General features: G+C 38.8%; 1 protein-coding gene across 1 annotated transcript in view; it reads left to right on the top strand.

Moving 5' to 3' along the window:
• The first annotated feature begins 227 nt into the window (after window positions 1-227).
• The window catches only part of GPR37 (G protein-coupled receptor 37), a 28,068-nt gene continuing 13,210 nt past the window's right edge, over window positions 228-15,085 (top strand). The window contains exon 1 of the mRNA XM_027840195.1: window positions 228-1,222. Within this exon, the coding sequence (XP_027695996.1) occupies window positions 245-1,222 (978 nt within the window). The 5' untranslated portion in view covers window positions 228-244. The remainder of the gene's footprint in view (window positions 1,223-15,085) is intronic.

The following is a 15,085-nucleotide window of genomic DNA, read 5'->3' as shown; positions in this document are numbered from 1 at the left end:
TGACCTACGCTGGTGGTGCTCAGCGCCTAAAGTGGATTTAGTTAGGGGAATGAACAGAACGTCAAACGGAGCAGTGTAGGGGGTTCCAGCTTTTTCCTCCTCGTGGTCCCAGAGGAAGGCACCCTTCGTGTGCCGAAGAGCCCAGTGACATGTGTCTAACTGTCCGCGCCAAATTGGGCAGCAGGTGCCGGTCCTAAGGAGCCACTGCCACTGCCAGCCCCGAGGTGCCGAGCGACGCTGAACTATGCGGCCCCCAGGCGCGCCCCTCGTCGGCACCATAAGCCTTCTGCTCCTGCTGCAGCTCGGAGTTTCTCCCGCCCTAGCTGTTGGGAACCAAACCAGCTTAGGGAAGACAGACTTGCCTGCGCTGACCCCGCAGAGGCGCGGCTGGGAAGTTTGGGGGTCGGGAGACGTGTTGCAGAAAGTGTTGTCCAGCAGCCCCAGAGGAGCAGCTGTAGCTAAAGCACAAGAAGAGAAGGAGGAGGAAAAAGAAGGAAATACATTAACGGCGCCTTTCGGGGACCTGACTGGGGCTCACAGGACTTCTCAGGTGCCCCCAGAGAGGCGGCCTGGCATCTGGCTACTTCCTCTCAGAGCAGCGGTGATTGAACTACCGGTTGCCCTTAGATTTTCCTTGGAGACGGGTAAAGAGAAAGGTGGAAAGGATATCGATCTAGGAGGCAGCCAGGAGCGGAATGCCAGGACCCACTCTGGAGCCCCGGAGCCCTTCTCCAGGTGGAGGAGAGCGGGGAAAGCCCGCGGTGACCCCCTGACCAGTCCCCCCATCTTGGAGAACGCAGCCAGTGTGGATAGAAAAGCGCAGGAGGAGACAGTGGCAACCTCCGGGAAGGCATTGCCTTTAAATGGATCTTCTGGAGAGGCACTCCAGGAGCGGAGCGGCCCCCGCGGGGGAAACGGCACGAACCGGCGCCCCAAGCTCAAGAACCCCTTCTATCCGCTGACTCGAGAGTCCTACGGAGCTTACGCCGTCATGTGTCTGTCAGTGGTGATCTTCGGCACTGGCATAATCGGCAACCTGGCTGTGATGTGCATCGTGTGCCACAACTACTACATGCGGAGCATCTCCAACTCCCTCCTGGCCAACCTGGCCTTCTGGGATTTCCTCATCATCTTTTTCTGCCTGCCGCTGGTCATCTTCCATGAGCTCACCAAGAAATGGCTTCTAGAGGATTTCTCCTGCAAGATCGTGCCCTATCTCGAGGTAATAAAGCCTTGCAGTGGGTCACCACCACTGGCCTTGCCACCCCGTAAGTGGGGGTGTTTCCCCAAGTCATTACTCAGCACACCCCCTCCTCCCTGATCTACACTCCTTCCCTCTTTTTTCTGCTTCCCCTACATCCTGTTTCACCTTTCCAGCTCCTACTGGAGGCTTTGCTTAAACACTGCTTTAAACTTATCTGCCACCCCTGGGGGTGAAAAACTGCTGATAGAATGTGTAGACTAGTCTGGATAGTGCTTGTGTCTGCCCTTTTGAGCTGGCATACTGTTTATCAATCGGCCTGTTTTGGCACTTGTGACATATACATCTGGATTGGCAGCTAATATACACAAGGTTGCCCCTCCAGATAGCAATGGTTTGGACCATCAGAACCCAGCAGAACAAGGAAAGAAACTTTTGTCTCTTCCCAATTCCCTCCCCACAGCTTTCCACAGAGAAAATTTGGATGGATCTATTGTGTCCAGATGTGACAATCTGAATCATCAAGCACCGTACTGCTCTTCTTTCCATTCCTTCTTAAGAACTGGGTTTGAGACAAAATGTTTTCTACAGAGGTATAACTGGCCTCATGATAAATACTTAAATAGTCACAGTCTTCCATGTCACCTAAGGTGTCTGCCTTCCATGCTAAGGTGATGGAACTTTTCTTTCTTTCATTTTCTTCCCTCTTCTTTCAATTTCATAACCTTTTCCTATAAAGAAACTAAGCTTAAAAGTAGACTTTGGTCATCATGACACGATTTTTTTTTAAAGTATATGCCAAACCCCATTACTTGCAACGTTGTGCTTGGCACTGATTTTAAGAGATAATTTGCTAAAACAAACAGACAAAGCCTTTGTAACCAAAATTTCTTAAGAGGGAAGTGGAAACTTTGGGTATATAATCAGGCATATATCCACAAAAAAAAAAAACCCAAAACTTTTCTTCCCTCTGCAGTTACTGCCTTGAGTGCTGTGGTTGGAATTTGCTTTAAAAATGGCCTCTCATTTAAACAACAGCCATTGGAAAGTGCTCAAGTGCTCCTCTGCCAGTTGTGTTCTCAGCCAGCTGGCCCCTGCTTTGCTCCATTCAGATTGTCCAATTCATTTAAGGAAGCCGAAGAATTGAAACCTGTAAATATTACAGTAACCCATGATTCTGCCTAGTAGCAGTGCCAGGACCATCCTGGTACATTATTCCTGTACATAAGGTGGAGGGAAGTGAACTAAGAAAACTACTCCTGTTTTAAAGAACCAAAATCAGGAGTCAGTAAATTGCAAGCTCTATAAGCCTGACAGGAACAGATATAGTTGCATTCCATGCTTGTTAAATCAGTTGTCATCATTTCTTTACATAAGGTCCAGGTTTTCAGCTGTTGCCAGGGGGCAGTTAGTTAGCTTAGAAATACATGATTTATCTGGTAGATAATTCATTTCTGAATTGTGATCGGCTTGGTTTAATTTAAAGGAGTTGGGTATATGAGGATTTTTGCTAGTTGAATTGTCAGGGTCCATTCTATATCAAGATTTTTCTGATTCCCTTTATTCTTGATGGTAGAATGGATATGGACTTTATTGATAAAAGGTAAGCTTTTGGGTGAACAGAAGAATAGTCCTTAGGTGGGGAGGAACATGTTGGCCTGGTTTCAGCTGAAAGCTAAAGATTGGCATAAAGCCAGAAATTTGCACAACCTGTGGAGAAAATTAGAAAAATGGAAAATAAAAATCTACCAAGGTAAAAGGGACACAACACAACTCCCTAGTCAAGAATGGAGCTTTCAAAGTAAAAATTAGGAGAAAAAGAATCCCTTAAAGTTACAGAAAATAAATCAGAAGAAGATTATTTAGTCACTGGTGAGATTCAAGTCAATTCAACAAATATTTATTAGGCATCTACTATGTGAAAGACACAGTGTGGTAGACACATATGCTCGCTGTCTCCGGGACACTTTTAAGAAGCTACATGGTTTACTAGATAGATTATTGGAGTCAAGAAGCTCCAGGTTGGAATCCTAATGGAAATAATTATTAGCTAAGTTACCCCGAGCAAGTCACTTAACTTATCTGACCTCACAGTTTCCTCATCTGTAAAATGAGGAATTTGGATTCAATGACCTTGAATGTCAATAATCCTATGATCCTATATGGTATATAGCATTTCTGTGTATATTTTCACTTTATTTTTATTGAGTTTCCTCTGATTTCTTAGTGTCTTCTTGGAGGGGGTGGGACTTTTGGAATCTGCTGCCAATGTTTACTCTTCTGCCTCCTACAATAATGTTCTGTTTTTTTACTTTTTTTCCCCTCTCTCTTAAAATGAAAATTATTTCTTTCATAGGATGATACAAATTAGACCTGGAAGGGATCCTTGAGATCACTTAGTCCATCCCCTGATTTTATAGTAAATATTATAGTAGCTCATGATTCTACAGTTTCTGAGGAAACTGAGGTCCAGAGAGAGAAAATCATTTATTCAAGGTCACATGGGTAGTAAGTTTCATAGCTGGAATTCAAACCCTAGTCCTCTGTGTTTTGATCTTTTTAGTCCTTTTGTGTTTTGATTTTATTTTATGTTTGTGTCTTTCCTCTCTTTTTTTAAATCGATGATTCATCTTTCCCTTTGTTCCCCAAGGGCCTTTTCTATATTCAAGATGTTCCTTTTTGCTACTCAGTCTTTACTCTTGCCAAAAGATTTCTAAAATGCATTTAATAGGAAGATTTTAAAATACTAAACTGTCTGAAGTGTTATTGAAATTCCTATAAGGAAGTGCAAGCAGTAGAATACAGCTCCAAAATATAAAATACAATTCTGCCTCTAGGAGACACTAACTTCTTCCTAAGTGATGGAAAGTTTCATGGCCTTTCTTGCTTGTGGGATTCCTTTTACTGACTGATAGAAAACAAAAGTCTATGTAGTAAAGTTGTATCCAGTATTTCTTGTTTTCTTTTAACCTTCCCTCCCTCTTTCCCTACTCTTTACCTATTTCCTTTTCTAAGAATCAGAAAATTCTGTATCTAACATAGTCATATTAGATTATTATTTTGTATATAATTATATATACATATATATTAATTATAACAATTTTCTTTTACTCCATTGTTAAAGGTTTCCTTCAGAGGTTCCCAGATTTACTTGGATTCCTGCCCCCTTTTAAAAAAATAACTCAGTACCCCCCTGGAAATCTACTTTCCTTAACCCTTTAATTTTTTTTTAATTTGTGGCATTTCAAAATATATGTGTTTGCATATATATATATATACATATTTAAATGATGCATCTTAAATTTAATACTTTATTATAAATTTGTGGGGTTTTTTGCATTGAAATTTTGACAATATAATATCGTGTCATATAACCATGTAGTATTATTGTAGATGAGTTATTACATGTGAATATTCCTGCAGATGTATGCTGAACTTCTGGACAATGAGCAACATACTTGCCTGCCAACACTTGCCTATTAAGTCCTGTAGATGGACTTGACCACTAATTGGTTATAACTTGCATTTTGTGTGCTTATTTGGAAAATAATGTAATCACTATGAATTTAACTCTGTTATACAATGGATGAAACATGTGAGAAAGGTTTTTCAAAAATTTTTTAATCTCATTTTTCCTTATGCTTCTACCACCCCCTTATTTTTATTTAATGCCCCCCCCCAATTGCAACCAAGGCTACTCTGGCTCCCCTGATCATTCCAGTGCCCCCCAGGGGACATGTATGCCTAGTCTTATGTTTTTGTGTTGTACTTCTCATAAACTGGAAAAAACTAAGAGATGCTCAATTCAATAAAGCTCAGTGGCTTGTAGTGGTAATCTCCATTCCATTAATTTTTTTTTAAATCAGTAAAATTTCAATCCCTTTAAACTATACTCTTCAATTTAACCTAAATATGAGTTTATGAATAATCCAAGGCATACATAGTATATGGCTTGACTTCAATTACTGGAATACAGCTTTTTGTTCAGTCATTCCCCCATTTGGAGTTTTCTTGGCAAAGTGGTTTACCATTTTCTTTTCCAGCTCATTTTATAGATGAAGAAATTGAGGTAAATAGGGTTAAATGACTTCTTCAGGGTCTGTCTGAGGCCAGATTTGAACTCAAGAAGATGAATCTTTCCTCACTCCAGATCCCATGCACCACCTGGCTTCCCCTAGAATAGAGCATTAAAGAAATGACTGGTAGACATTTTGAAAAGGAAACTGTGATTATGAAGAGCCAGCACTGCTTTATCAATAACAGGTTTTGCCAGACTACTCTTGTTTCCTTCTCTGATAGGGTTACTCATCTAGTATATTGGGGGAATGCTGCAGATGTAGTGTATCTAGATTTTAGCAAAATATTTGATAAAGCATCATCAACCAACCATTCTGATAGAAAACAGGGAAATATTGACTAGATCAGGGTGGCCACATGTGACCTTGAGGCAGTAGGTCCCCACCCCTGGACTAGATGATAATACCACTGTATTGATTCAGAACTTGTTGAATGGCTGGACTCATTTGTGCTTTAAGGTCAGCTGAGTAGGAGATGGCCAGTGGACAGCCTCAGGGACCAGTCTGATGGCCCTCTGGTGTTTAATCCTTCTTACTAATTACTTGACTGAAGGCATAGATAGGCATAGGTGACTTGATTGAAGGTATCCTCACTGAACTTATAGTTGATGCAAAGCTGGGAAAGCTGGTTAATATACTGGAGGAAGGAGTAAGGTTCCAAAAAAGATCTGAGCAGGTCAGAGCATTGAATAGGTTTAATCTACCAAGATGAAATTAACTAAGATAAATATACAATCTTATCCTTGGACTACATTAAAGGAAGCATAGTTTGTAGGAATAAGGAAGTGATAGTTTCCCCATACTGTGCATGGTCAGACTAAATCTGGAGTACTGTGTTCATTTCTAAATGTCAAAAAGGATATCGATAAACTGGAGAGTGTGCAGAGAAGGGCAATCTTGGTGGGGAGGTGAAGGACACTGAGTCCATGTCATATGAGGGCAGATTGAAGGAAGTGGCTGTAGTTATCCTGGAAAGAGAAAGCTCAAGAAACCATGATAATTGACTTCAAGTATTTAAGGGGCTACTGTAATGGAAGAGAGATTCGATTTCTTCTGTTTGGTCCCAGAAGTCATGGTTAGAAGTGACAAAGAGGCAAATTTAAACTTGAAGACAGGAAAAAATTCACAATTAGAACTACTCAAAAGGGTTACTTTTGTCAGTGGTATATTTCAGTTCTTGCCTAGTCATTCATTCACTGAATGGGTGTTGCCTCAGACAAACTGAGACCTGGGAAAAAGACCTTAGCTTAAAAAGGCCAAGGTCCACCTCTGTATTGTGGGCCATTGCCAGACATCCTGACCTATGCCTTGCTATTGGACTCTGATGATTCTGGAGGAGGGAATGAGGCCAATGACTCTGCACAGCTCTGCCTGCTTTAAATCCAATTCACTTGTAAGTTAAGACATCACCCTGTTGATGTCATTGGTCTTCTTCAAGAATGAAGGGCAAACAACAGCAATTTCCTCTCATGAGAGATCTTCAAGCAGAGACTGGATGATTATTTATAGGGTATGCTCTTGTGGGAATCATTTTTCAGGTATGGGTTTCAGAATGGACCCTGAAGTCCTTTCCAATTCTGAAATTCTGTGATTCTATGATAATCCATTTTGTATGTTCCTAAACTATCAAAGTTACTTTAGATCTTTAAAGGGAACTAAAAATTATTTATAGCCTTTCCCCTGATATTTTCCCAAAAATTTCTATTCCAACTGCCATAGCCTAAAAATACCCAGAAATTGTAGATCTCTTATTCATATTTTTCACCTTCTATGTTTCACCTTTACTCTACTACTTTGCTTTTTTCTCCTTGCATAAATTTTTGTCACTTGTTTTACTTTTCTGTCATATATTTCTCTTGCAGGTTATTTTTTCTATTCTTATTTCCTCTTTGGCATATACTTATCTTTTAGTTTTTCTATCCAATCACTTCCTAAACTTACTGTGTGTTTGAGTGCATGATTCTGTGTCTTTGCTCATGCTAGTCCCTCCATGTAAAATGACTTTTCTCACTCCTTTTATCTTCTCCAAATCTTCTGTATCCTTCAAGACCCATCTCAAATGGTACTATTTGAGGTAGATCTCCATGTAGCCACCATCATGTCTACAAGCAGAAATCAGAAAATCTTAGAGTTGGATAGGACTAAAGAATTCATGGAGTCCTAAGTCTTACCTAGAACATGCAACCCTTTTATACCATCCCTAGGAAATAGCCCTCCACTCTATTTCAACACTTTCTGGGACTTGACTCTCACAATCTCCTGAGGCCACTGTAGCATCTTTGGACAACTCTAATTGTTAGGAAGTTTTCCCGTATATTGAGCCAAAATTTCCTTCTTTGTTACTCATCCAGTGGTTTAATCCTACCCTCAGGAGCCAACCAGAATAAACTGTACCTGATAGCTCTTCCAAGATTTGAAGACAGTGGTCAAGTGCCCCCTGTCTTTTCTTTTCAAGGCCACTCTGTATCATAATTTCCATGTGCTTTTTTTTACCATTCTTATTACCCTCTAAACACTCTCTAGCTTATCCATATGCCCCCTAAAATGTGGCGTGTAAAACTGAACATGCTACTGTAGAAATGGGCTGTGTAGGTTACAATGCAATATTTTCATCTTTACGTTTGACTTTTATTCCTCTTCCAAACTGCAGTTTATATTTCATTTATACAAAACGTGCTCTCACTACATAATATCCTCTTGATTTTCAAACCCTACTGTAACATCATTCATCCCCACTCATTTGAAACCAACTACTCCCTATAATGATGTTTCAGCTGGGGTCTCATGCCACCAATTTAGTGGAGTACACCCCTGCCTTTCTCTCTTATGATACTTTTCATAAAATCACAGATTTAGGACTAAAAGATACTGAGAAGTCATCTAGTCTAACCCATTTATTTTATAGTTGAGGAAGCCAAGACAATAGAGGTGAAATGACAAAGGTCACAGAGGTAGTGAGTAGCTGAGCTGGGATTTTAATTTATGTCCTTTAACTCTCAGTCTCGTACACTATAAATATACCACAATATACCACAACTTCTTCCTTCAGTCTCCACTGTATATTACTTGTGTACACTTAGTCACTCCTTGAAGATAGAGATGGAGTCTGATTAATTATTTTTGTCTTTTTGGAAGCCAACCTAGTCTGTAGTACACAACAGATATTCAGGTGACTAGTAGAGAAAGGAAGAGTTATGTAAAGGTGACAGGCATACATTTAGAGCTAGATGGGACTGCAGACCTTATCTAGTACAATCTCTTCATTCAAGTAAGGAAAATTAAATCTGGAGAGGGCATACGTGGTTGTAAGTACTGTAGCTGGCATTTGATCCCAGATCCATGGACTTCAAATTCACTTCTTTTTACGCTATCTCATGGATGTTCAACTCCAAACAGAATCCGTTATGATCATGGAGTTATATATTTAGAACTGGAATGAAAATCCAGTCCAGTCCAACTTTCTCAGTTTAAAGATGAGGACACTAGAGAAGGAAACCTCTTAATTTCAAGTAATAGACTATGTTTTTATTGCACAGCACAGTGAAGTTAGTCGAGTGGCCAGTTAACCACAAAGTATTATGATTACCTTTTTTATTTATTTTGATTTATCAAATCACTTATATAAGCTTTTGCATTTTAAATTTTTCTCCCTCTCCCTCCCCCCATCCCTCCCCAAGACGGTGTGCAATCTGATATAGGCTATTCATATAAATTCCTATTAAACATTTTCACATTAGTGATGTTGTAAGAAAGAATTATAACCAATAGGAGGAACCATCAGAAAGAGAAAATAAAACAAAACATAAGGAAAAAAAATAGCAAATAGTATGTTTCAGTCTGCATTCAAACTCCATAGTTCTTTCTTTGGATATGGATAGCATTTTCCATCATGAGAGATGTCTTAGATCCTTGCATTGCTGAGAAGGGCTAAGTCTATCAATATTAGTCATCACACAATGTGGCTGTTACAGTGTACAATGTTCTCCTGGTTCTGCTCACTTCACTCAGCATCAGACCATACAAGTCTTTCCAGGTTTTTCTGAAGTCTGCATGATCGTCATTTCTTATAGCACAATAGTATTGCATTACATTCATATACCACAACCTGTTCAGCCATTCCCCAATTGATGGGCATCCTCTCAATTTCCAATTCCTTACCACCACAAAAAGAGCTGCTATAAACATTTTTGTACATGTGGGTTCTTTTCCCATTTGTATGAGCTCTCTGGGATGTAGCCCTAGAAGGGCTAGTGCTGGGTATGCGCATTTTTATAACCCTTTGGGCATAGTTCCAAATTGCTCTCCAAAATGGTTGGATATGATTACCTTTTAAATAGATTGATGCAATTTTATGACCAAATCTTGAGCAACAAATAATATGTAAAGTAAGATTGCATTTTCTGTGTTGAGTACAATGCTTTGTAAATATTTTAAGTTTTCCATGTAATATTATTTCTTACCTATTCATAATCCTTTTCAGTATTTGTGTGCCAGTGAAAATGTGTTATTTTTAGCTTCGTAGTCAACATTTATTTTTGTGTATATGATATAGCTAAAGACCAATCAAATTGCTGGCTAATAGCCACAGTCAGCAGAAAAGAGAAATTAGCAAATGTATTCATTATACATCTGTTTACACTACTGCTAACAACGTCAATTAATTATAATTAACCCTTCTGCTTGTATTATAACTGTGAGCATTGCAAAAATTTTAATTTGAATTCTATAAACTTTATAATTCTCAGTGAGATTTCTTTTCACTGGAAGTCCTCAAGCAGAGATTCAATGATTACTTGTTTGTGATCTTTTAGAGAATATTTCTGATTGGATATTATTTAGAGTAGATGGCCTCTCTTTAATCCTTTAGATTATGATCATGTGATCATAGGTTTAAAGATGGAGGGGAGACCATTGAGTCTAACCTCATTTTACAAATGAGTAGACTGAGGCACAGTGAGGTCAAGTGGCTCGCTTAGAATAGCACAGCTAGTAAGCGACTGAGGTGAGATTCATACGTAGGTCTTCCTGGCTACAAGTCTAGCATTCTATCCATTATATAACATTGCCTCATAGATTCTATGATTCAAGAACTTTTTGCCATTAAGATTGTATACAAACTTTTCTTAAACTTGCTGATGAAATGTAAACAGAAACATAATTCATGAATTGGCTAATTATTCTTTCCTGCTATAGATAGTAACTACTTTTAATTTTTAGTTGTAATACACACATATAACACATGTATATAAAGGTATATATACATGCATGTATATATGATACGATATGTATATATGTATGTGTGTATATATACATATATATACATATACATACATATGTGTGTATATGTATGTGTATATATATGTATATATGTATGTATGTATGTATGTGTATATATATACACACACACACACATATATATATATATATATATATATGTAGTTGTAGTTCGGTCACGGCTGACTCTTTGTTACCCTATTTGAGGTTTTCTTAGCAAAGATACTGGAGTGGTTTGCTATTCACATCTGTATGTCCCTGTCCAGGACATACAGCTACTAAGTGTCTGAGGCCAGATTTGAGCTCAGGAAGAGGAGTTTTCTTGACTCCAGGCCCAGCACTCTATCTACTATGCCACCTAGCTGATAAATATATGTATATGTATTTATATATGTATATATACACACATATTCATGTATATATACACACATATATACATAGATATAAATTATCTCTATAAATATATACTATACAAAGTTACAATATCATTTATTGTAATATGGTATGTTCAGCATATATGGCTTTAATCCTCTCAATGCAGATATTCCATTGTGAGAGACAGAGAGAGAGAGAGAGAAAGAGAGAGAGAGAGATAACATTGCCCACAAAATAGATCAGTTTAGGTCATGCGTTCTGGATTATGACAAAAAAATTACAGGCATTCATTAGAACAAAACTATCATTTTTCTGTTTGCCACCATTGCCCTTCTTTTATATACATTTTAGTAGTTTACATTTGCTGTATAGGTTTTATTTCCATTTAGGACCTGGTTGGATTTTTGTTTCTAGCTTAAACTTCCAGAACTAGGGATTAAATGTCCTCTTTAGCTTTATCAGACAGAATCTGAAAGTAAGTCAGCAGCCTTCATAGCCTACAGATGTGTAGAGGAGATTATTTTATGGCCCTGGTTCATAAAAAGTTCTTTATCTCCTCATAGGTCCCTTGCACTTAGAATATTACAGGTCCAGTGATAAAATGGTGCATGAAAGGGAGCTCTATCTTACTACAGCGTTGTGCACCAGGCCTTGAAAGAGGTTATGTGTCCCCAGGTAGCAAACAACCTCACATTGAGATTGACTGTGCAGAAATATTTGGCTATGTGTTGACTCCACTTTCTGCCAAATAAATATTTTTAATGTAATTGACCCACTGGATATCTTCACATTTAAGACTTTGATCTGTCTGTCAATCTTTCTTAGTGCTTCTCAGAACAAATGACCATACAGATGGCTGATTAATGGTGGAGAATCCTGGGCTTAGGGGAGCCATCTTTGACTCCTATTCCAAACCTCTCATTCCACTCAAATTTTCAGGGTCTTGGGAAGTGATAGTAATGGAAGAAGTAAGAGTTGGTCTAGGATGCCCTTTGTCTTGGAAAAAAAGTAACGCCAAGGTTCTCTTGATACTCTGTCACATTATCCATTATAGGGATGGAGAAGGAATGAAAGTAAGAAAGGCCTGACCATGTTAAAGCAGATTTCAGGGAGATTCCAAATGGAAGTAATAGACTGTGGTGCTAGATCTCCCCTCTAGACTCTGGGAAGGTAGCTCATCTAGGATGTTGGTTACCATTTCTTATGTGAGTTGTAATGAGAGGGGAAGAAGTAGGGCTGAGGGTGAAGCCTATTCTCAAACTCCTAATGAGTGAATCAGTGTCATCACTGGAATCCTCACCTGCTCTTATTTGGTGTAAAATATAACAATTATGAAAATCTTTTGGTAATTATTTCCTTGCTATTATTTACCTTACTTATAAGTGACAGCTGGCTCCACTGTTTAAAGAAGTGTGAGGAAGTTAGAACATTGCTACAATTTTTCAAAAGTATATTTTATTTTGATTACTAAAATTAATATTCCCCTTGGAAATATCCAGTGAAGGCATACATAAATCAGTTCATTCAGAACATAGTCATTGAATCACTACAAGTACAGGGTACTGTGGTAGGTGTTGGGGTATGAGAATACAAAGAAAACTAAGACACAGTTCAGTCCCTCATAGAACTTTGTCTAGTAAAAGAGTAATTACATTAATAAGTATAATACAAATTAGATTGTTGCTAAGTGCTCAAGGCAGATCTATAGTGTTGTGTTACACCATTCAGAAGGAGGAAAATTAATTCTGGAAGGTTTAACATAACAGTGAGTGAAGTTTTGTGGAAGAGATGACATTTGAGATGGACTTGAAGGAAGGGTAAGGATTAAGTGGAATTGGGGAGAAAGTATTCATTTTTTAAAAAAGAATGTTTTAGATTTCCTATGTGATGATAACACATATTGAAAGTATCTAATTTTATGGGAAAAAAACCCAAAGCATTCAACAACCATTTAATAGGCGTTTATTAAGTCTCTGCCATATGCCAGGCTGGGGTGGATTGAGAATGGGACCTTGGAGTCAAGAACTTCTGGTCTAGCCTTTGATATATATTATGTAACCCTGGGTAAGACATTTAAGCTCACATTATCTTAGGCAACTCTCTAACACTCAGAGTTGCAAACATTTTCCTTAGTATCTACCTTGGTGGAGGGGGTTCCCTCACTGGAAGTTCCCTAAACCAATGAAATCACAGGTTCAGTTCAAAAAACCAGTAGGCCAAATACTATACTAGGTACTGGGAATATGACAAAAATGAAATAGTTCCTTCCCTCAAGAAGTTTACATTCTACTATACAGACATATATATATATATACATACATATATATATATAACATACATATATACATATATGTATATATAAAATCTCATTCATCCATGCAGAATCCTATAAAGTAAATTGTAGCATCTAGAGATGGAAGGGACTTAAGAGACCTAGTCCATTTTCATTTTACAGGTAAATAAAGTAAGGTCTAGAGAAGGTCCATGTAGGTTGAGAATGCTGAAGCTGAGATTTGAATCCAGGTCCTCAGCTGGGGATCTTTTCCTTATACTATGCCACAATATGAACATTTACTACTTTTTTAGAGGGAAAAATGGAGTCTCACATAAATTGTCCAAATTCCAAAGCTGTCTTTAGATTTTGATAAATTGTCATGATTTCTAAGGATCCTAACCTCACAGAGAGCCCCCATGCTGCCATAATGACCTAGGTGAGGGGAAAGGGAGAGTAAGAGTAGCTTCATCAGATGGTGCTAAGAAGACCCAAAGTTCACACCAGGAATCTGCTCACATCCTCTTCTGCTACTGTAAGAATGGGGGAAACAGTCCCCTCCGCCTTTTTCGCATGGCTGTCTGATCCATCCTTAGCCCACATGTTGCTTTTTGTAGGCTATTTTCCAGTTCAGGGCTGTTCTTAATGTTCCTATCAGTCTGATTTCACCTTTGAAAAAATGTTAGGGAGAAGAATATAGAGACACAGTGTGATTTGGCCCAGGCCCAGTGTCACTCCCAGGAATGGTCCTGGCTCTCCCTGAGGCTTACTATCAAGGTTTCACACTTAGTTGAACTAGGACCATTCTGTTCTCCTGACTAGGCTAGTGATCTCTCTATGTTAGAATACTTACTTTCAATGAATTTGGTCCTTAGGTTTTGGTGGATAAAATCTTAAAATCCATTCTTTCTGTTTTGGAAAGAAAACATAGGTGTTTTTCATGAAAACTTTCTAAAAGTTTTTTTTTTTTTTTAATGTGTAGTGGCAGTCTGCATAGGGAGCAGCCACAGGACGAGGTTTAATTTTAAATGGTCTAGAAGAACCTTTATTTAGTTCATTAATAGTGTTTATTGTGTCATGACCCTAATGGGTAGACCATGGTGCTAATAAGGCTAATGAGGCCCCCACTTTGATTCTTGTATGAGCTGATAAACTTCAGTGTGTTCCATGTTCCAGAGTCAGATTCTATAGTCCTAGGGAAAGCTGGGAAATAGGTGAAGTTTAGTTTTGACCCTCTTTTGGGATGTTTCACCTTTTTATTTCATTTCAGATCCCCTACTTTCTATCTTCTTCTGCCCTCTCCTGTTTCATCCTTCTTTCCACTGTCTCAGGCATTCCTGCTATCTCAGGTCTGGCCTATATTGGGTAAAGAATCTACAAAGCTGGGGCAGGTAGGTGGCGCAGGGGATAGAGCACCAGTCCTGGAGTCAGGAGGACCTGAGTTCAAATCTAGCCTCATATATTTAATAGCCATGTGTCCCTGAGCAGGTCAATTAACCCCGATCACCTTGCCAAAAAAAAAAAATCTATGAACCCAATTCATATGATAGATTTAGAGCTGAAAGAGACCTTAGAGGTCATCTAGTCCAACCCCTTCATCTTATAGATGAGGAATCTGAAGATGAGTTGTCCAAGTTCACATTGTTTGGGATTTGAACCAAAGTTCCCATACTCTAAATCTAGCACTCAGATGTCATGAATTTAAAGGCATCACCTCTTCTGGACCACATGGAGAGGAATTTGGTCATGTAATTTCAGACATAAATGTAGTTCTATTTGGGGGAAAAGCTTTCTATAACCCTCTTCCAGTTTCTAGTTCCCTCCTCATCCCAAAATTACTTTACACACACACACACACACACACACACACACACACACACACACACA

The sequence above is a fragment of the Vombatus ursinus genome, unplaced genomic scaffold, assembly GCF_900497805.2.
Source record: "Vombatus ursinus unplaced genomic scaffold, bare-nosed wombat genome assembly UNPS02014839.1, whole genome shotgun sequence".
In the NCBI taxonomy this organism is placed as follows: Eukaryota; Metazoa; Chordata; class Mammalia; order Diprotodontia; family Vombatidae; genus Vombatus; species Vombatus ursinus.
This window is presented reverse-complemented; position numbering and strand designations above follow the sequence as displayed.